The sequence below is a fragment of the Paramacrobiotus metropolitanus genome, unplaced genomic scaffold (genome assembly GCF_019649055.1).
Source record: "Paramacrobiotus metropolitanus isolate TYO unplaced genomic scaffold, Prichtersi_v1.0 Parri_scaffold0000061, whole genome shotgun sequence".
Taxonomy (NCBI): domain Eukaryota; kingdom Metazoa; phylum Tardigrada; class Eutardigrada; order Parachela; family Macrobiotidae; genus Paramacrobiotus; species Paramacrobiotus metropolitanus.
In genome coordinates, this window is record NW_026570281.1 from 349,953 (window position 1) to 370,432 (window position 20,480).

The 20,480-nt window shown below is 52.3% G+C and overlaps 2 protein-coding genes across 2 annotated transcripts; one reads left to right on the forward strand and one right to left on the reverse strand.

The window, feature by feature from the left end:
• Positions 1-10,205, forward strand: LOC129593421 (uncharacterized). Its single transcript, XM_055489715.1, has 15 exons — positions 1-1,405; positions 1,926-2,789; positions 3,819-3,875; positions 4,184-4,558; positions 4,625-5,402; positions 5,484-5,719; positions 5,855-5,968; positions 6,086-6,490; positions 6,549-7,166; positions 7,234-7,410; positions 7,727-7,987; positions 8,166-8,345; positions 8,460-8,675; positions 8,846-8,913; positions 9,021-10,205. The coding sequence occupies exons 1-15, from the start codon at positions 488-490 to the stop codon at positions 10,072-10,074; spliced, it is 6,321 nt and encodes a 2,106-aa protein (XP_055345690.1). The 5' UTR covers positions 1-487; the 3' UTR covers positions 10,075-10,205.
• On the reverse strand, positions 10,083-20,466 carry LOC129593420 (huntingtin-like). Its single transcript, XM_055489714.1, has 21 exons — positions 20,187-20,466; positions 19,841-20,072; positions 19,620-19,765; positions 19,183-19,463; positions 18,931-19,079; positions 17,386-18,867; positions 17,185-17,308; positions 16,897-17,125; positions 15,505-16,819; positions 13,610-15,115; positions 13,252-13,537; positions 12,794-13,169; positions 12,331-12,703; positions 12,093-12,248; positions 11,841-12,031; positions 11,632-11,779; positions 11,409-11,518; positions 11,272-11,336; positions 11,064-11,140; positions 10,776-10,979; positions 10,083-10,717 (listed from the first exon to the last, which is right to left on the reverse strand). The coding sequence occupies exons 1-21, from the start codon at positions 20,345-20,347 to the stop codon at positions 10,346-10,348; spliced, it is 7,983 nt and encodes a 2,660-aa protein (XP_055345689.1). The 5' UTR covers positions 20,348-20,466; the 3' UTR covers positions 10,083-10,345.
• Positions 20,467-20,480: the final 14 nt, after the last annotated feature.

Here is a 20,480-nt window from a genome sequence, read left to right on the forward strand (position 1 = left end):
TGGCTTGGCCTGGGTCAAAAATAACATTTTCTGCATTGCAGTTGGTTGGGTTCGGTTTTGCACTGCACCATGCGGAAACGTCGGAAGATGTGGAAGCTGAAGAGTTTCAGTGTGGAGCATAAATCCATTTAGCTAAGGCAGTGTAGCTTGTGGTGCAACATGGACATGTTAACAACTTCTTCGTCTTCATTCACCTAATCGTTTCGGCCGCGGCTGATATCGCTGCAGCGGAAGTTGTTCGTCATGATCAGTGTGCACTTGAAATATCATTATGCCGTGATTTATATCTCTGCACTCCCCACCGTAGTCATTCTTTTTTGCCAATTATCTTAGCTCAGCGAAATTGTTGGATGCAACTCATGCGATGCTGTAGGTGGAAATCGGTTATTCAGCGGCGTTATTTTTAGCTGGGCCCACAAACACTTACTCAAGCTGCTCTGCATGTCGTTCGTTGCGTCGGCCTGTTGATTGGCGGTAGAGCGGCAGTATGGCCGCATCCCTGCCGTTGCCGTCCAAGAGTGGCGTGCGTGCAGATAACGCCGCATCCAAACCGGCGCACTCGCCTTCGCCAGTCGTGCAGCCGAGTAGCGCTGCCAATTCGAATTCGCGTGCAGCCGTCGTTTCCGCTAATTCCACTTCGCCAAGCCCAAAGACGAGCACTGCTTCCACGCCGATCCTCTGTCAGCACTTCGAGGGTCAGGTTTTCCGCAAAAACCGCTGCAAGACATGTTTACGCGATAAGAGCGAACACAACAACGGCACACCAACAACAACAACAGCAACATCAGCGGCACCGTCCGCAGCGCCCTCTGCGGCTAGTCCCGTTTCCGCCAGTCCTTATTCCAAGTCACAGCCACAGTTAACTGGGCATCCGCCACCCACCAAAAGCAAAGAAGAAGCACCGACTGCCTCCATCAGCGGAATACTGAAGAAGGCGCAGAATGGCGGTCTGACTGCGCCTAATCAGCCGCCGCCGTTGCCGGCGCCAGCCATGACGTCCTCCTCCAATCTGCGGCCGGTGCGGGTAGCCGTCAGTGCCACAGCGGAGACCGACAGGCCCGGTCACTCGCCCGATCAGGAACAGCTCAACACCACCACCCAGACCATCATCCTGTCCAAACACTCCCCCCAAATTCGTCGCTCTAGCTCCAGCGAGGCTACTCAACGGGGGGCGCATGTGCGAGGGGTGCGACGTTTCAGCTCAGCGGAGAAGGTCAGCGAGCAGGAGGAGGAAGGAGACGATTCGGACCGCATGCGAACGCCGTTGAGCGGCTCGCTGCTGTCGATGGTGACCGCCGTGGAGTCGACCTCCGACTTGCAGTCGATGCACACCGCTGTCAGCGCCGGGTCACTCACCAGCCTCAACAGCGCCGGCACCTACACCTCTTCTAGGGACAACTTCCAGGTTAGCAGTAACACATAATGATCGCTGCTCAGTGTTCTTCAGGTAGGCTGGCAATAATGCCATTTGCACGTGATTTATTGCTAGTTGACATCATACTGACACCAGCCATATACAAGTGCGTTTATAGAATTTTTGAGTGTTCGGTTTAAGTCGTTTGGCTGATTCCGTGAAAGTAAATAGACCACCGAGGTAGTCGTGGTCTTTTGGGATGTAATTTCCCATCCAAATACACACTGGAATGACTGACTAAAATTGTCTGACGGAACTGTTTCTGTCTTCCGGCCAACCGTAATATTTTTGCCGGTTGTATGGAACATTCGAGCCTGATTTAATCCATGATACACTTGCAAAATTAGCATAATAACTGTGATGTATACGGTAGTTGCAGAGGCATCATTATTATGGATCAGTATTTGTTTTGTTTTTGTGGCCCGCTTAGTCTTGTTGGGAGCTGTTTGCTACAGAAAAAGTTATGAAACAGATGCCACGCGACCAGACTGACGCACTTATTGCTTCGTAGGACACCGTAGAGGAAATGCAGGCCACCATCCGTTCACTGACCGCTCAGCTGGACGACAAGAGCATCGCGTTGGCTGAGCTGGAAGCGGCCAACGGTGAACTGCGGGAGCAATTGTCCAGCCCGCTGCAGTCTGGCAACAACGCCGCCGGCGGTACTCTCACGCGCAAACGCGATGAACAGAAACGGTTACGCGATCTGGAGCGCGAGAAAGCGGAGCTGGCCGGCAGCGTTAAGATGCTGCAGGACGAGGTGGAGCGCATCCGCGAGGCCATGGACGAGGTCAATGACCCCGACGAGGCCGCACAGCCCCTGGGGGAGCGCGTGCGGGACGCCGTACACAAGCTGCAGTCGGCGGAAATGATGTGCGAGGACCTCATGGACGACAACGAAGAACTAAAAAAGGAGCTGCGCTCAATGGAGGCGGAGATGGACGAGCTGCACGACAACTTCCGCCAGGATCAGGCGGTGGAATTCCAGACCATCCAGAAAGAGATGGAGCAGACCATGAAGAACTGTCGCATCCTGCAGTTCAAACTGCGCAAGGCCGAGCGCAAGTGCGACGAGCTGGAGGCCGACAAGGCCATCTACGAGGTCAAACTGCGCCAGCTGACCAACGTCACGCCGGTCACGGTAGCGGGAGGAGCATCGGCTAGCCAGGAGGCTGCCTACGCGCAGGAAATGGCAGCCGAGCTGCGGCAGGTGGTGGAGGTCAACAAGCGCCTGCACGAGGAGATCGAGCGCATCGAAGAGGAGCGCGGTCAGCTGCGGCTGGAGTACGAGGCGCTAACTAAAAGCTGCGCACAGATGGACAAGCATAAGGACGCCTACCGCCTTGCGCCGGCGGTTCACCAGCCTCATTCCCAGGTATGTCGATAGAACAAAAAGCGCGAAAAGACTTCCACTGGGAATAGCGTGGGCCGTTAAAGCGGTCGATCGGAACTTTCTCCTTAAGTAACGTGTTTGTAGTAAGTAGTAAAATCCCTAATTAAATGCAGTTACGAGCTCACGCGTTCTTACCAGCTGTTAGTGATCCGCTGAACTGGTTCTGCCATCAAATATTTGCAGTCCAGACAGTAGAGTGACTGTTCAGTCGAACATTTAATGTCGCGCGTAAAGTGCAGTTTGATGAGGTGGCACGTATCGGTGCACTGTGCGGCTGCGCGTGTATAAGTCGATGTTTATGCCGGAGCAGAATTTCAGGCTGGCTATTTTTATTCCCTCCGCTCCGACATTTCGTTTCGCCATTCACCGACCTGCAGGCTGCACGATGAACCGCATCTTTGCTCAACGGAGCTCGCCGACTAAATAGTTCGTGCCAAAAATAATAATATTCCTCGCACCGACCTATAAATTTAACCTGTATCTGCCTACTAAAGACTTGCGCAAGCGCATTATGCGACATCATTTTAATAATTACCCTCTTGCAGTTTTTGTAAAAAATTAATATAATTATTATACAAATCATATAATTTGTACGAACGCTGAGCGCTACTGCACATAGCTGATTCACTAGAATTCACAACAGTTGCCTGAACGTTTCTTTGGACAGTTCGAAGTGCTTGTTTAAATTTAAATTTGTTAGCACTTATTTTTGAAAATAAAAATGGTGATGCTTTACAGTCAAAAGGATTTACTTTCAAAAAAATTCTGGCAGATACTGTAAAAAGTAAAGCCGGTATCGTGAGCAGCAGCTAATCATTCTGATGGTGAATACATACGACTACGCGTACGAGCAGCAACGTTTAATACGAGTATACAGCACAACGTCAGTTTCTGCTAATACTCTAGGTACGTTGTTTAAATAACGATGAAAATTATTGTAATTTAAACTATCAAACTATTATAACTTGAATTTGTGCTATAAATAAATTACGCTGTTGCACGTTGTTGCAGAGTGGTCTCGAATCTGATTCACCTTCACATTCCAGCGGAGCCCAAATTCTCTCCCAGGTACGCATTCAACGTGTCCAGTGCAGAACACACGTAACAAGTAATTAGTAACCATTGCAACACGCCGCAAAGGTCATGCTGCCGTGGTCTCTATAGACTGCCTGCGTCACATCGACGCATGCGTACGCATTATATTCCAGCCGGTTTCGACAAATCTGCCAGAAGGAAAGCGTACCCGTAGTTTGTATAGCTTGCCGGTGATATAGCCGTCTTGCCTAATTATGGTGCTATGGTCTTGTCTTAATTACACGTCTTAGTTAATTTTTTTAATTGAAACATGTTGTGCAATTCGATCAATTGGATTGTAGGCATCAGGTAGCAATGGGAAGAGCATCCAGAGGAACGGAACAGCCGTCCCGGATACAGCCAACCAGGAGTACGACGTCAACCAGCTACTGCGCGATCTCTATGACTCCGTCGAGCGCGAGACGGATCTCCGTGATCAGCTGACCTTTGCGGAAGAGCAGGCCCGCCGATTGCGAGGGCAACTGACAGACACGGAGCACGAAAACGACTCCCTGCAGCATCAGTTGAAGAAACTGTCGGCCGCCCGCCCGCCATCCGGTGACTACTCTAAACTGGCCGCTCCAGAACAACTGGACATCCTGCAGATCAACGAGGACATGAAGATTCAGTTGGATGTCGCCGAGCACGAGGTCTCTCTTCTCAAACGGAAGTTACAGGTGCCGATGGTGATTCGGGTTTTCTAAATAAATTATGATTTTGATGTCAACAACTACTAACTACAGGAGGCGGACCAGAAAAACGAAGATCTAGGCGTCGAGGTGAAGCGGCTGCGGTCATCGTGTGACGAACTGAAAAGTGCCAAAGAAACGATGAGTGCCGCGCTAAACAACTCAACCCACCGTGGTGGTGACAGCACACCGGTGAGCCAGGAGCAGAAGGTGAAAGTGATGGAGGCGGAGTGCAACGAGCTCCGGCGGAAGCTGGTGGACAAGGAGCGCCAGTTGGAACGGCTGTCATCGCAAGTAGAACTTGTGAAACGGCGAAGCACCCTGGACCGTAGCCGCTCTCTAGAGGACGGCCAGTTGATCGATCTGCGCCGGCAGTTGACGATGGCCGAGCAGGAAATTAGCGTGCTCCGTCAGAAGACGCACGGGCTGGAGAGTGATAATGACAGGCTGTCGGTGGAGAACAAGCGTCTGCATTTTGGCGTCCGTGCAGCCTCTGCCGCTGGCAATCACAGCAGTAACAGCAAGCGCGGCTCCACGGAGGACCCCGACGTAGCACGGGCCGTCAAATCCAGTGAGGCGCTGGCCTCCATCAGTGAACAGTTCACCGACAAGTACCTGGCCGACATCACCGCGCTTTCAGCCGCCGGTAAATCGGCCCAGGAACTACTGGAGGAAATAGCCGGGCTCAAGCAGCGCAACGAGGAGATACAGGCGGCCATCGGTAATGCACGCGACGCCTACGAAAAGATTTTGGCCAAGGCGCCTATCAAGAAGGACATTGCCACGCGCCAGGAGCTCAAATCCCGCATCGACGAGTTGGAGGCCGACATGAGTGAGTGTGGCTAGCCGAGTGCGCTGCATACAGAGAATGTTAATTTTAATCAGCATATTAATTAATCTTGACATTGAGCAGAGTTTGCGCTGACCGTTGCCGAGCAGGAGGGCAGCGCGGCTAAGCGGCTGCAGACGGAAGTGGAGGAGCTGCGCGCGAAGGTCCGGCGTGTGGAGATGCAGGATGCGCCCGTCAGCGACGAAGTCAAGGAGTACCGCATCAAGCTGTACGACGCGCAGCACGAAGTGGACAACCTCAAGGTGGAAATTAAAGACCTCCAGACGAATTTGGTCGAGGAACGCCGGCGTTCCCGCACGGTCAGTCAAGACTGCATGCCCCACTTTTGTTACCTTGAACGGGAGTTTTTATACCGGCTTCTATTTGTAACGTGGATTTTGGGAAATTCTGCTGGGCTTGAAAGCTGTTATATGACGCATGAACTTGTGTTGTAGAGTGAAAGCGACATCATCGCTAAAGAGCGGATGGACACGCAGTTGCGTAATCTCAAACAGGAACTAGCCAAGCAGCGGTATATGGTGGAAGAACTGACAGCAAAGGACAACACGGTACGGGTTAATATATTGCTATGCTGCACCGGCATGGCAAATTTAACAGTTACTTTAAAGTAAAACGTTTTTGCCGATGGTCGCACGCTGCCTAAAAAAATTGTTTCATGTCTGCAGCTCTGCAAACAACTGGCGGAGTGGCAGAAGAAGTATCACAGCCTAAAGGACGCCTATAAGAGCGACACAGACGCCTGGCAGAAGGAACTAACGGATCTGGAGCAGGAGCTGAGTAAGGAGAAAGGCCTGCGCACCAACGAGACCGGCAGTAAGAAAACTTTGGAAAAGGAGCTGCAACAGGCTAGGAATAAGAACGCTACCTATGAAGACCAGATCCGGAACCTTATCGAGGCCGGAAAACTGAAAGGGAAGGACTTACGCGACAAGAATGCCAAGCTGGAGACGGAAGTGGCCAAGGATCGTAAGGCCCTGGAGGAGGTGCGTATGCAGCTGGACAACCGCCAGGCGGAGGCCGCCATGCAGGATACGAAGAAGCAGGCCGAGAAAGAGCGGCTGGAACAGAGGGTTAGTCGGTATAAATATGTGGTGAAATAATTTTACATGGTGACCTTTTTGCTTGCAGGTGAATAATCTGGTGAAGGAACAGGAAGAGGCCGCCGCCCAGAGTAAACGCGAAAGCGACAAGCTACGCAGCGAGGTTGAGAAGTTGAAGAAGACGGCGCTGGAGACAGAGAAGGCGCTGCAGGAAGCAAAAAGCGAGGCAGAAAAGCTGAAAACACAGCAAGGCAGCGGCGACGCTGGGACCACGCCCAAGGGCGGGTACGCGCGTCTGTCGGCCTACGAGCGGGCGCGCGCCAACGAGCAGATCAAAGAGGAAGTGGAGAAGCTGCACAAGCAGAATCTGGAGCTGCAGAAGCAGCTGCTAGATGCGCGGCGTGCTGGCGATGAGGCCGGGGAACAGCTGCAGCGCAGCGAGCGCAAGTGGACATGCGAGCGTGACGAGATGCAGAGGAAACTGCGGCAAGATGAAAAGATTCACAAGGCGGAGATGTCGGCAGTTAGCATGCGTTTTGAGAACAAGCAGCGATTGCTGGAGGACGAAAGCAAGACGCTGAATGTGGCGCTCAAGCAGGTGCGCGTAGAGCGCGACACACTGCAGGAGCGGCTGGAAGGTGTCACGCAGCACAGCGGTCGACTCAAGGACGAACATGCTGACGCTACAGCTAAGCTGGACATAGCGGTCAGTGGTATATGTGCATTAATTAATTTTGATGTGCTCACTACATTCATATCTTTGCCTGTAACAGAATGCTCAGTTGGCCAGCCTGAAATCAAACCGGGACTCCGCCCAGCGGCAGCTAGATGACGTCCAGAGCCGACTGAACAAGCTGGAGTCGGAGCGTAACGACACCAAGAGCAAGGCGGCCAAGGAGAAGTCTTCCTACGAGCTTAAGATTGCCGAACTGCAGGACAAACTCAGCCAAGTAGGTTTGCTGCTCTAAGAGTCTGGGTAACCTACGTCGCATAAAATATTTATGCTTGATAAGAACACACCTTGCGCTTGAGCTGTTTGTTGAGAGATTAGCGTCAACAGAAAATCGGCTACTTTTAGCCGAGGTCAGCTGTAGGATAAGATTGTTGTGGAAATGCGATGTATAGATTTGAGCCAATACTGAACACATGGTGTAGGAAGTAGCATCTAGCCAGTTTACTGGGTTTAATAATATTATGATAAATCATACTATTTTGCTAACTGCATACAACTGGCCGACAGGTACAACAGTTTTATTTTGCTGGTAGTATGAAGGTCAGCACGCGAAACTGTCGGCCTATGCGTTGAAGACACGACAGATGGCGCAGGGTGGAAGTAACAGCAGCGGCACAAGCAAAAAGAACAACGGGGAGCCGGCAGAGGCCAGCGACGCCCGGGAGCGGGCGGAGGCGGCGGAGAAGGCGGCCAAGCGGGCGGAAAAGGAACTGACCGATGTGAAGGCCCAAGTGCTGGCCCTCAAACTGGACAAGGAGCGGGAGAATGACCTCCTGCGAGCCAAAATTCGCGAAGTATGGCGTTTATCTCAAAACCCTGCTATTAAAGCGCGCGCGCGCACTGCATCTCACGACGGAAGGGCATTTAAGGCACTTAGTGTTGTAGTCGTGACTTGAGAGAGCCCTTGTGCGCCATCCTCTAACCGTGTGAAATGTGTATTTGCTGCATATGACATGTTATTGTTTTGTATAGTTACAAGACAAACACAAGCCAGTAAGCGACGCTCACGTCAGCTTGAAACTGGCCTATGATTGCTTGCGCACCGAACTGGACGTCATCCAAATCGAGCGGGATGACTTCGCTGAACGGCTGGCCGAGAACGAGAGCTACCAGATTAAGGAGCGCGGCAAGATTGACCAAATACTCTCCGAGGTGAGTGGTTTAATGACACGCTCGTTTGGTCATACCACAAATTACAACTCAGCTGCAGTCATATCCGCTCAGTATAACGTGCTACGGAGTGTTGACTGAGTGGTGATTTCACAGATCCAGAAGCTGAAAGAAGTAGCACCCAGTCTGATGTCCTCCGAGGAAGACCTCTTCCTCTCCTCGCCCTCCGCGCCCAAACGGCCTTCACGAGGCCGCACCCGTGACACCCAGGTCGACGATAAAGCCATACCCTTCTTGGCCACCACGCCCACGTCCGACCACAAAAAATACAAGGGCACGAAGAGTGCCGATTTGCAAAAGGCCATTGATAACGTAAGCGACTCTCTGCAACAGCCCCGCGGATTTCCCACTGTTATAAATTTTTCCACTTAATTTCGGCTAACTTTAGCCGCGCGGAAAGATTACGTACTGCAATGTTACTCCAGAATGGTTGTTGTCATATTTAAAGCGCTTTCACGTCATTTTTTTGCTAATGGTTGCAGATTACCAAAGTTAGCGAAGACATCAAAGCAGAAAGAAAGACGCGGCGTCCAATACTGCCTCACAAACGGTACGACACGATAAAAATTCAGATGATTTGCTTGTTGAACTGCAGAACGGTTGAAAAGCCGTATAAAAAGCAGAGCGAAGTTATCCGGTTTTGTCCCTGTCGAATAGGTCTCAATCGGCCTCGATAGCGGAGTCTAGCGCCGGCGCTTCGCCACTGATCCGGCGCTATCCCAGCCTAGACGACGACGAAACGGGCGACGCGGTCAGTCTGCCGGCGCCCACGCCCCTCAAGTCCATCGCCAAGGTTAGCCGTAACCCGCGCTTCCCCTCCATTCCACCCAGCTTCATCGTGACACCGCCCACCGCGATGCAGCAACAGCAGCAGACACGGGACAAACTGCGAAGCCGCGCTTACGAGCTGGCGGCAGCCGGGCACTCCGCATCGCCCATCACGGAGGAAAGTTTCACCAACCCGGGCGGTAGCTGGGACTCCATCGACAGCGACATCAGCACCGAGTCATGGAATCTGCCGCTGACGCGTCCCGCGCACGACGATCGGCTCAGCTACATATCGTTGCCTAATCTGCCGCAGAAAGTGGATACAGCCACCTCCATGGAGGACAAGCCCAAGCGCTCCCTGATGGACGTAGCCAAGGCCAAGCGCAAAAAGCTCATGGCCAAGCTGCGTCCTCTCTCCCTGCACTCCTCCACAGAGTCCCTCGAGGAGACTGTCCGCGTTACGCACTCCGACTCCTCCGGCTTCTTCGAGTCACCTTCGCAACCAGCCAAACCCAGGGCGCCGCCTACTCCGCCTTCTCTACCCGCGCATACCCCCTCCCCGTCCGAGTTATCGACGAGGAGGTCTCCTTACGGCTCCGCGCCCGCCACCGTGCAATCCAGTCCTAATACGGCGGCCCGTGCTGCTCCCGCCGCTAAGGAATCCATTCCGGCGCCCACTGTGCCTGACAAGACTCGCGTCAAGGAAGTGGCCAGGGAACGGGCAGGGGGAACAGCGACAACTAACACAACCGCCGCGACCAGCACGACTGCCACCTCAACCGCGCCGTCAAGCGCTGCCGCGTCCAGTTCAACACCTGCCGCTTCCTCCGTCAAAGAGGTCAAGTTTACGGAAGGAAAGGCGGGCGCCGGTAAGCCGTACCTCAATGTGTGGAGGAAGCCCATTTCGGATATTGCGAAAAAATTCGAAAACAAGAGCAAATAATGCTGATATGCACCTGTACACCTGATTATATTGCCACTTTTTTATTGATTACAGTGATTCGTATTCTTCTGTATTTACTGATTAATAAAAATTTCAAATTCCGTCTGCCTGATTTATAAAAAACTGACACATCAAAAGCATTGAAATCCAAGTCATAATAATCACAGTTGGCGCTAGCAAATGCAGCATTCACAGAATGCAGCTCTCGTAAAATTTCTACGCGACCAGAGACACCACACTGACCCAAAACATGGGCAACCCCAACGAGGCATCAGGCATCATCGGCCGATCCGGCGACAAGGCTGCAGAGCTCTCGGAGAATAATGTCGCTGCTTTGTTGTGTCGTTGCCGTACGGACAGTGGCCAGAAAGAGTTGGCGTACGGGTTCTATTTGCATCTGCCTTCTGAAATCGTGCGCGGCCCGCAGAAACACTTCACGCAGGTAGGGGTCCAAAACCGGGCCCCGCAACTGCAGATATGGAAAGATCGCGGTCAGACCGGCAGTAGAAGCACAGACAAACAAACAGGCCAGACTCCAGACGGCCACTGCCGGCGGCTGGCGCTGGGCGAAGTTGGCGAAAGACAAACTGATCCATTCTTCCACCACGGATTCTAGGCGGTGGCGTTTCAGCTGTTGCACCACCTACACGAAGAAACACCATTCAGTGGGCAACTAATCAGCGATGACTTCTCTCTGGTACCGTGGCCATGAGCCGGGCCGCGAAAGGCAGCAGCGGAGGCGCGGCTGACTGGAACTCGGCCATGGCGCGGTTAATGACTTCATGCAGGGGCATCTTGTTGGTCAGCAGGGTAAGAAAGAGGTCGCCCAGAATTCTCTGTTCAGCGCAGTAGCAGCGGCCGATGCGCTGCTGAATCAGCGCCAGTCTCTCCAGGGCCTGGATCAACTACGGTGCAGTTAAAGAGAGATGGGATCTGTTCGCCTAAATTCGATATTAACACAGAACTTTCATGAACGCTGCGTCGTTTACCAAGGGATCACTATGAATGTCCATCATAGCAGCACTGGCGACGTCTGCGCTGATGCGGCCAGAAACTTCTTCTCCGTCTAAAAACGACATCAAAGCTAGTTGTATGCCCGAGGAATCGACCATTAACAGTGGTTAGCGCTCAACAGCCGAATAATGAAACGATAAAGGAAGGATTAGAGCGCGATATGCAGGCGGACGCATTGCCTACCTGGATCTACACAGCAAAGGAGAAAGCCGAAGATAAGGAGCGATCGAGGAGGCGGAAGATTAATGCTGCATTTGGAGTCAACGTTAGATAAAATGGACAGTGGCCTCGTCGGCAAATATTTGCTTGCACAAGCGTACCTTTCCAAAGCGGTCTTGATCAGCTGTTCACGAAAAACGCCGTCCAGAGGGCGCTTGTCGATTAAGTACCGCGCCAGGGCCAGCAACAGGCTCTTTAGCGAGGGAAAGGACTGTCGTTCAACAAGCCAAATTTAAAATAAACAAATTTAATACACAGTACCAAATTACTAATGAACTACAGCGATTAATCGCTAATATTAGTCACTGTCGAACGGCAGAATACCAATGTGTGCGCCGCGTGCAGCTGCAGGAGGAGAGCGTCCTGATACGGATTGACGCTGGCTTCCTTGGGCTTGGCCACGAAGAAGTCTATCTCCGTCGCCAGGATGCTGTACAAGATGCTACCCAAATCACCGCAGGTAATGCGTGCCCTGCAACAAAAAGACGTCACCTACATACGACATGGAAAACATGAACAGGTTATGGTCTGACCTGCTCTCCAGTTCGTAGATGGTGGTGGACAAGTTGAGCAGCCACTGCACGGTCTTTCCTGAAGCGACGTCGCCGGGCTGATGCTGTTGCAGCAGACGCAGCAGCATTCGCGCACAACAAATGCGGTTAGCCAACGACTGACTGGCTCTGCCTTCCGCCGACTTCTTAAGCAAGCTCACTGCGTCTTTTTCCTACAGATATAAAAGCCAGTTAACAGGATGCAGACAACGCTGTTGTGAGAGAAATCCTTACCTCATCCATAACCGAAGCCACCTTGCCAACAGCGTCCATCATATGGCCGTAAAACATGCTATCCTCGGCATTCTTCAAACGGACGATCTGCCGCACCAGCGAAAACATCCAACCGAAATTCTTTTGGTCGTGAAAGATGTTTGAGAGCAAAATAGTCTACGATTTGCATACACAAAGGTCATCTTATCAGAATGATGAAAGATGCGCATAAGAAAACCGAAACATAATACTGCTGTACCGATTTGATGAGTTCATCGAGAATATAGGGTGACAGTCTTTTCAGCTTTTCATCGGATGTCCAATGACTGTAAAGATCCATGACGAACTTAAGACAGCTCTTCAAGTCGATTTGGTTGCTGTCACCGGTCCGTAAATCCTCAACCGTTGCGCCGGCGGCCTGTGGCGACCCCTTCATCACCCAATGACAGGAAGACTCCTCAAGTCCGTCAAAGTGCGACAAATGGAAGTAGGCTGGTCGTTGCGCCAGGCCAGCAAACTGCTGCTGCACCCACGACTCCTCACTGGCCATGTTGCAACTGCTCCGGCTGACACGCGCGTAAAAGCTGTCTAAACGTCGACGTGGGGACTGCGGAGGCAGTGCCGGCTCGTCCCTACAAAGCACCATCAAATATCTAATGCCTAACTGCGTCACTGGAAGATTTTCATCTACATGTATTCAATTGCTTGTTCGCCTCCGTTACCTAGCCAAACGGTTCCCGGGGTGGCCAGCCAGCACCGATTCCAAAAGTAGGCCGGTTATGCAGCGCAGCGCCATGCGTCCGCCAGCAATGCGACTGACCGTGCTGTCCTCACGCAAGGCTTCGTCCGCCGCGCTCTCTTCGTCAATGGGCACCGAGCTGAGAACACTGAGCAGTGCCATCCAGATCTCCTCGAAGCTCCGTCGACTGCTCCATCCAAAGTGGCCCACACGACCGATGAACTCTTTCAGAACGCTCAACTCTTGCAAGAACTCCACGGGGATGGAACTGCTTTCCCCCTCGCCCGCTTTCCAACCGGATTTATATATGGAAGCGGGAATGCGCACCATGTCCACAAAAGAGGGAAACCGAGCTAATCCTGGAGCACAGTATCAACTGATATTTATCCTGTTCGTTTCACTTTCGATGAACTATGCTACAACGAAATTTCGAAACCATACCTTGGATGACACCGGAAAGCGGGCCATCGCTAAGAGGAAAACGTCGGTCAAACCATTCCGTCAGCGCCATAACGGGTACATTCTCTCGCTCTAGCAGGTGCTCTTCGGCGCAGAAGCGGTATTCCTTCTGCACCGCACGTGCCACACTCTCCGCAATTCTATCGCTCTCCGATGGATGCGTCCGCAGCCAATGGGACCACATGGGCAACTGAAGGCATACGAGGAGGCACTGGACACTACGGCGGTATAGCAGGCGGCCGTAGCTGCATGTCGGTATCGCCGCCAGCTATTACAGCATTATCCGTCAAATGAAGAATAAAATAATCACGCAATCTTAATTTATACTGCAGTTACTAACCTGAAGTCCAAGAAGAGTAAACTCAATAAAATTCCCCATTACATCATCCGGGACTGTCCCCCTGACACGCACCAGCCGCCCTCCGTATTCAACCAGCGCTCCCGCCAAAACCACCCACAAGCGCTGCCCTTTGTGGCTGACAGTCAACGCTCTGTGATCCTCTGTAGTGCAGTCGGTCACTTTTTGCAGCAAAACATCCGCTGCGGCGCGAAACAGAACGGACAACTTTTCCGGCTCAAACGCCGCCAGGCCACCCTGCTCAGACTTGCCACGGAAGCAACTGCGCAGGATAGTCGGGCTGAAATTCTGATCTGTGAGAATTGTCAAGACCGTCTCTTCATTCAGCAGCCTCATCAGCGCCGCGATGCTGTCGGCGTTATCATCCGCAGAGTTCAAAGCTACCCAATGCACGAAACCCGGTATCCACATCGAAGTATGATCGGTTGGGGCCGTACCGCTTTGTGTTCCTGGCTCCTTCTGTCCAGCTAAATTTGTTACCACTTTCTTAAGTTGACTGTATCTCTCCTCAGCCCAGGCATCCACCAGGGCCTCTTTCCCTTCCGCTGTCAACACAGATGCATCTATGTTACCACCCTCATTCCGCATTACATCGACCAGTCCCTGCTGGATGGCTGAACTGCCCGGCCGGCTGAATAACGGCTGAATGACAAAGGCACTTACGCCGGTCAGGCCGGCAAACAGTTTCTCCATTAGCCCCACTGAATGCTTTCCGAATCGCTCCTGCAGCATCTCCACTTCCACTGTGGACAGCTCATCGTTCAAGTAATCCTGACACAATCGCACGGCTTCTTCGCGGCACGTGAAGGGCAAGACGCCCGCCTCCACGGGAGAGCGCACCAGGTTCCACGTAACATCCACAATATGTTCTTTTAAGGGGAATTTGCAGTTGCGATTCCAGAAGCGCGGTTCCAGATCGCAGCCGGTGGAGGCGTAGCGGAAGCGCATCCAGGCCACCATGCATACCACCGATAAGCATGGGTCCTGCGCCCGTTCGGCATGGATATCCCGCATGACAGTCTTCAGGCTGCCCTGGGCCACCATCTCCACAAAATATATAAGGCTCTTCAACAGACTGCACTGCACAAAGTCCGACAGGGATCCGGAAGACGGGTGCCGGCCCAACACGTCCAACATGGCCGACACGTTATTGACAAACTGCACCGCCGCCGCGTCGTGAGCTGCTTCGCCGGGGCTTTCCAGTGGGTGGTTTTGGTTAATGTTGGCAAACAGTTTCAATAACGGTCGGACCATTCCGTTGGAAAAGAAGCCATCGATAACGGTGGAAAGGAATGCTAACGACGCGACGGGGGGCGTTTCACAGCGAACCAGCGACTGAAAGAAACGCTCAAATGACGGTGACTCAATCAAGTTCTGACTCCTGATTACGTCCAAGAACGCTGAGATCCGCTGGAAATCTTGCAGACTGGAGCACGCTAATTGAGAAGGTGAAAGCTTGCTAAATGCCGATTCCACGAGATCGCGCGTCTACAAGAACAAAACGAAAAAGTAAAAAACAATTCAATCCATTTTGTCAAGGTACCATTGATTTATCACCTGCAAGTCTGAAGTTTTCCGGTCTAACCTCAAAAAAATTTCTATTATATTTGCTGTTTTAAATTGAAAGTCGATAACCATAGTGCAAACACATAGACATTAATAGTTTAATTGCATTATACTTCGTGTAACAGTTTAATTCAAACCGACTACCATCAGCGACCTGTGTTGTAAATTCTACCTGTAGTAAACAGCGCTCGGTAAAAGGCGTACTGCATGGACTGTTGCACATGAGCCAGTAAGTAAGTACACCGCGGCAGATACGGACGCGCGCGACAGCTGTTGCATAATTACAGGCATACCAAAAACTTAAAAATCACCTTGAGTTCGTAAAGTCCAGCGCTGTTCCTCAGCTGGTAAATGACGAAACGATGCAAGAGTGCGAAAGCGTCGGGCTGTGGCAGACACCTGATTACCATGGACAGTACCACTTCCAGCTGGGCGTCGCGTTCTTCCGGACCCACACTGTTGGCCCACTTCCGGTATACCGCGTCGTCAAAGAGCAGACTGAGCACCGACAGTACTCCCCGGCCGGAAGCCATTAGACTATCGCACAGCTGCATGATGTGCCCGTATGTCAAAATCCGCTGCTGGAAGATGAATTTGTCATGCGACAGGTGGATGAAAAAGCGGAATAAGTAGGGCAGCAAGAGCGCCGTGTCGTCCTCGGCGACCTGGCCGTACTCCATCAGCTCAACCTGCTTGAGGGCGTACTTGAGGAAGATGTGCTCCCCGTCGAGGACGTTGTAGTTAACGTGCAGCTGGAGGAGAAGCACCAGCAGATCCAATACCTGCACCTGGGTGGTCGAATCGGTGGTACAGGTGTAGAGCTGCAGCGACCTGATCACCACCGACTCGAACTGTCGGATGGTTTCCGACATGGCCGCGCGCTTCTCCTTGGAATAGCTCTTAAACAACGCCTCAAGATCCTCCAATCGTCGCGTTTCCCAGCTGCGTGCCCACCGCTGTCCCCACTCTTCCTCGTTGGCGCCACCGGAAGCGGTGGCTCCTCCTATCGCGACATGTTCAATGGGAAAGGTGACAAACAGCGGCGAAAAGTCACGCGCTCGCTGATTGTCTTCCACGAATGCCGCCAGGACGTTTCGCTCTGCCGGCAGCGGTGTAAAGTGCACACGGACATCTTTGAGGAGGGTGTGATTGTCGGTCTGGCCGATATTGCATGCGAAAAGGCAACGCAACAGCTGTTGAATGCAGTAGATGGATGCAGGCCCGTCCACGCTGATGGTCGCTCGCACGTAACGGATGATCTCCTCCGTATGCTGGGAAACCATTTCCGCCGGAACAATCTCCAGTGTCTGTGCTAAACATACTAGCACAGCCGACAGCAGAGACCGAAACCTGTCAGCATGACTGTCCTGTGATAAGACGGAGCGTCGCTTCAACCAGGACTTCTTCAAGGCGTCGAACAGAGAGGCGTACACATCAGCCGAGTGCAGTGCGCCTAGGCTGGCCTTGCCTTTAACGTCAAACAGGCTCCGGCCTTTCCTATCCGTCTTCCGCCGCAAGGTGTTGCTGATGGCCTGAGTTGTGGGTAAGAAAATGGCCGATCGGAGAGACGGGAACACATCCGTGGCCTTATGACCTTCGCTAGCTGCTTTGGTGATGTTCAGTACCCTGAAATCGAGGCGCACTTTGCGGGCAGTTATACAGTAGACACTTCCATTTGCAGGTGTTGCTTTAAACTGACTTACCTGGCCAAATGCTTCAAAAGAGCTTCAACCAAGATCCGAAGCAGAGAGTCGCCCGCAAAAATCCATAGTGACTCATCAGCAGCACCGGAAGGTTTTGCTTTACCATGCACCGTAAACGCCAAACTAGCTATGAGGTTGCCGATGAGACGTAAGATATCTGCATGCACCACCAAATCTGCAGCAATGCTGTTGAATGTCGCCAATTCCAGCAGACGCCGCAATACTCCAGCTAAGAGCAGAACCGCGATAATCACATACGTTAAATCACAATGATTGACAAAAACATACTCGCTGAGGAGCTAACTCTTCCAGAGTTGAGATCGTTTTCGTCTATCGGACCAAACCAGCAACGCGAGTACACCGTGGGCGGAAAGAGCGTGGACAGGCGGGACAATGCGCTGATCAGTCCGTGCTATGGCAAACATTTGCAGCAGTGTTATTACAAGACAAGTAAATAAGACTCTCGAGGAAATCGATCGAAGCACCTACTAAGTCTTCACGCTTGGGTCCCGAGATAAGCAGATCTAGTACATTGCCGACAATAATGGACACCACGTCCTCCACGGCAGAAATCGTCCGCGACAGGTCATGAACGTTATACGGAAAAATCAGTCCAGTTTGCATAGAAAACCACAAACCTTCGCCAATATGTTTCATACACTCTTCGTACTGTTTCCTAACGGCCCGATATGTCTCCTCTGAAGCCATCTCTGGGAAAGCAAAACTGTACGGCAACCAACATAGTGTGTCGATGGCCGCGCGGGCGACCCGCGGATCGGCATCGCTCAACCGCTTCAGCACGGTCCTCAAAACGCTCTGCAGTATATCGCTTTTGCGGTGTGCTTCCCTCCCTGTCATGTCTTCCACGTACAGACACCAGCTCAGAGGAACACTGCGCAAGAACTGCAGCAACTCCACTTTGATCAGCCAGTACAAATCCTTCTGTTCGTTGTCTAGCATATCCACCACGCTCTGCACGACCAGCAGCGCTCTAGGAGCTTGGCGAGAGGAATACAGCAGGGGTAATGTGCAAATACCCAGAGCATCTAAAGCCACTTTTCCCGCTGTCGCTGAATCACTGTGCACAATGTGCAGCATTTTATCAATATTCTCCGTGTCTACATTAAGCGATCCGGATGACAGGGCGCTATCGGCAATCTGCAGACTGGCTATAACTGCCGCGTGGGCTTGCAGCAAGGGATCGTTGTGAGATAAAAACACTAAAACAGCCGAAATGGATGGTAAATCTTCCGAACGATCGATCAATAATGGTTGCGACAACAATTGTGGTTGCTTGCAGATAACATCCGCCAAGCAGACAAGAGCACTGTTCTGCACACTAACACGCACTCCACTCTTGGAAGCTCCATCGGGGCTCATCAGAAAGCGAAAGCATAAGTAGCGTGCAATGTAAGTCAACGCAGCCTCGTCAGCATCAAAAAGGGCACCAATGGCACCGGCAACCATTTCATCAGACCCGCCCTGGCTTTGGGAAGCCTCTTCCACACTGTCTTCCTCGCTCTCAAGATCCCGATTAACCTCCTCATTAAAATCCGGCCCCTCAGTCACCGGAGATTCGTCATCGGCCAGGACATAATCGCTGTCGTCGGCGGATGTGAAGGCGTCCTCCACGCTGGACATGACACTGGCCACATCTGAAATCTCGCTGGCGGCGTCCAGCGCTCCGATGAGGGGAGCCGCCGGAGTGGCCAGCGCTTCAGCGGAGATTTCTTCCAAGGTAATAACCTCCTCAGAACTCTCCGCTGGCTGGTCTCCGAAATTAAGGCTGAAGTCAGACGATGCATTTGAATCGGACGGCGACACTTGGAGATCCGCCAAGGCACCGCGCAAAGCCAGTGCAGCGTGGAAAGCGTCATTGGGGTAGTTAAGAAGGGCGTGTAGAGCGTCCAATGCGAAGCCCTGCACGTTGTGGTCCTTCTGGTCGCAGCAATCGAGTATCAATCGAAGAATCTGGGATGACAACCACAGTTCCGTTATCAGTCTATTTTTCCAGTCAGCCACGCTGAGCCCTACCTGAATCAGGATGCTGACGTCTCCGTGCAGCAAGGTATTCTGTGAAAGACTGGGACGGTTCGAAAGGAAGCTGAGAACATTTTTCAGGGTCAGCAACACCCCGGAGTAAACTGTCGACAAAGCGTTATCGGCAGACGATCGGGCCAGTCCTGTAAAACAGCTTCAAGTATTACATGTCGGTCAACATTTTCAAAATCGTTCTGCCGACAGCAAAGCTATCCCTCAGCTCCGGCCGAACGCGGGTAAGCTCACCGAGTAAGCCCTGCAGAAGCCAGTGGAAGGAGAGTTCGGGCTTTTTGGAATAGCGGCAGATCGTCACAAGATTGGCAGCCGCCGTCCGCCGCTTGACGGGGCTGTCCAAACTGAGCGAAGGCAGGAATGTGCGAGCCAGCGACTTGATCTCCGCCTCGGTGAGGTAGATGCCCATCACCTTCAGCACCAGGGGCAGTCCCTCCGCCAGTGCTTCCTGCAAGACATCCTCCTCGTGGCGGGCCAGCTGGATGATACACGGCAGCAGATTGACAACAAATGCCCTGTGCAAACAATTAATTACCGAGGAATTCGATATGATGAGGTCGAAAGAGCGCGAAGAGCTAACAGCGACTGCAAACGCTGGCACAACCACGAACAAGCCACACAGTATTAAACGCCCACAGGTATCCCCGTGCGCAGGTATTAGAGTCACTCACCGATTACGAAAGCGTTGCGGCTTGGCGTAGTTGGAGAAGAAGGCCAAACGCAGCCAGGCGGCGCGCAGACAGCGCGGCTTGTCGTTCTTCTTCAGCTGCTTGAAGAGCTCGATCAGCACGGTGACGGGGTGGGCCACAATGTGCTCCTGTGGGCGAACAAGTCGGGGATCGTGAAGTCAGCATGAGACCCGTGTCGCGTCGGAAAAGGTAGCAGCACTCACCTTGAGGATGGCGTTGAGCGATTCCTCCGCGGCCAGACGGACGCTGGCGTCTGCATCGTCGCAGCAGGCCAGCAGATGTTCGATGGCCAATGCCAAATGTCCAGCCAGATCCTTACCGCCCGCATTCTTCTCCGCAGCTACACCGGCCGTCAGCGCTTCACCAATCTCCGCCAGCAAACGAGCTTTGCTCTCGGCTGGAGCCACGCCGAGAACTTTGCTGGTACTTCTCCGTCTGCAGTCAGCAGAAAATTAAGACACACGCTCGTCTTCTCCGCAACGTCACACACGCACGAACTATTTAAGAAACTTTCAAAAGAACGTTTTGTCTGGACCACACACTTCGTACTTGATAAAACTTGGCTTCTTCAGCGGAAGCGCGCCAGCCTCTTGGGAAACGCCTGTCTGAGCTGAGTTGACGGTCGATGTCGATCCGCTATCCGACTGCGTCAAGCCCGACGAAGTCGTGCTTAGCGCTTCCAGCGCGCGCAAAAGCTTCTCAACTTCCATAGCAGAGTCAGGATTCCACCATAACAAATATTACACTATACCCATAACAGATTCAAAACGTAAAAAAACTACAAAGGCAACAAAGTTTCGTGCAAATAGCAAACAAATAGCAAACTAAAAATTTGTCAACATT

What these genes read in the sequence shown, in the direction of transcription:
- LOC129593421 (XM_055489715.1), top strand. Translation starts at nt 488, where the DNA reads ATGGCCGCATCCCTGCCGTTGCCGTCCAAGAGTGGCGTGCGTGCAGAT. An exon ending in AAGAGCGGCTGGAACAGAGG is followed by an intron (nt 6,491 to 6,548) that starts GTTAGTCGGTAT and finishes TTTTGCTTGCAG; the next exon opens with GTGAATAATCTGGTGAAGGA. An exon ending in CCAATACTGCCTCACAAACG is followed by an intron (nt 8,914 to 9,020) that starts GTACGACACGAT and finishes CCTGTCGAATAG; the next exon opens with GTCTCAATCGGCCTCGATAG.
- LOC129593420 (XM_055489714.1), bottom strand. Translation starts at nt 20,347, where the DNA reads ATGGAAGTTGAGAAGCTTTTGCGCGCGCTGGAAGCGCTAAGCACGACT. An exon ending in AAGAAGCCAAGTTTTATCAA is followed by an intron (nt 20,073 to 20,186) that starts GTACGAAGTGTG and finishes TGCTGACTGCAG; the next exon opens with ACGGAGAAGTACCAGCAAAG. An exon ending in CCTTTGCTGTGTAGATCCAG is followed by an intron (nt 11,141 to 11,271) that starts GTAGGCAATGCG and finishes TGTCGTTTTTAG; the next exon opens with ACGGAGAAGAAGTTTCTGGC.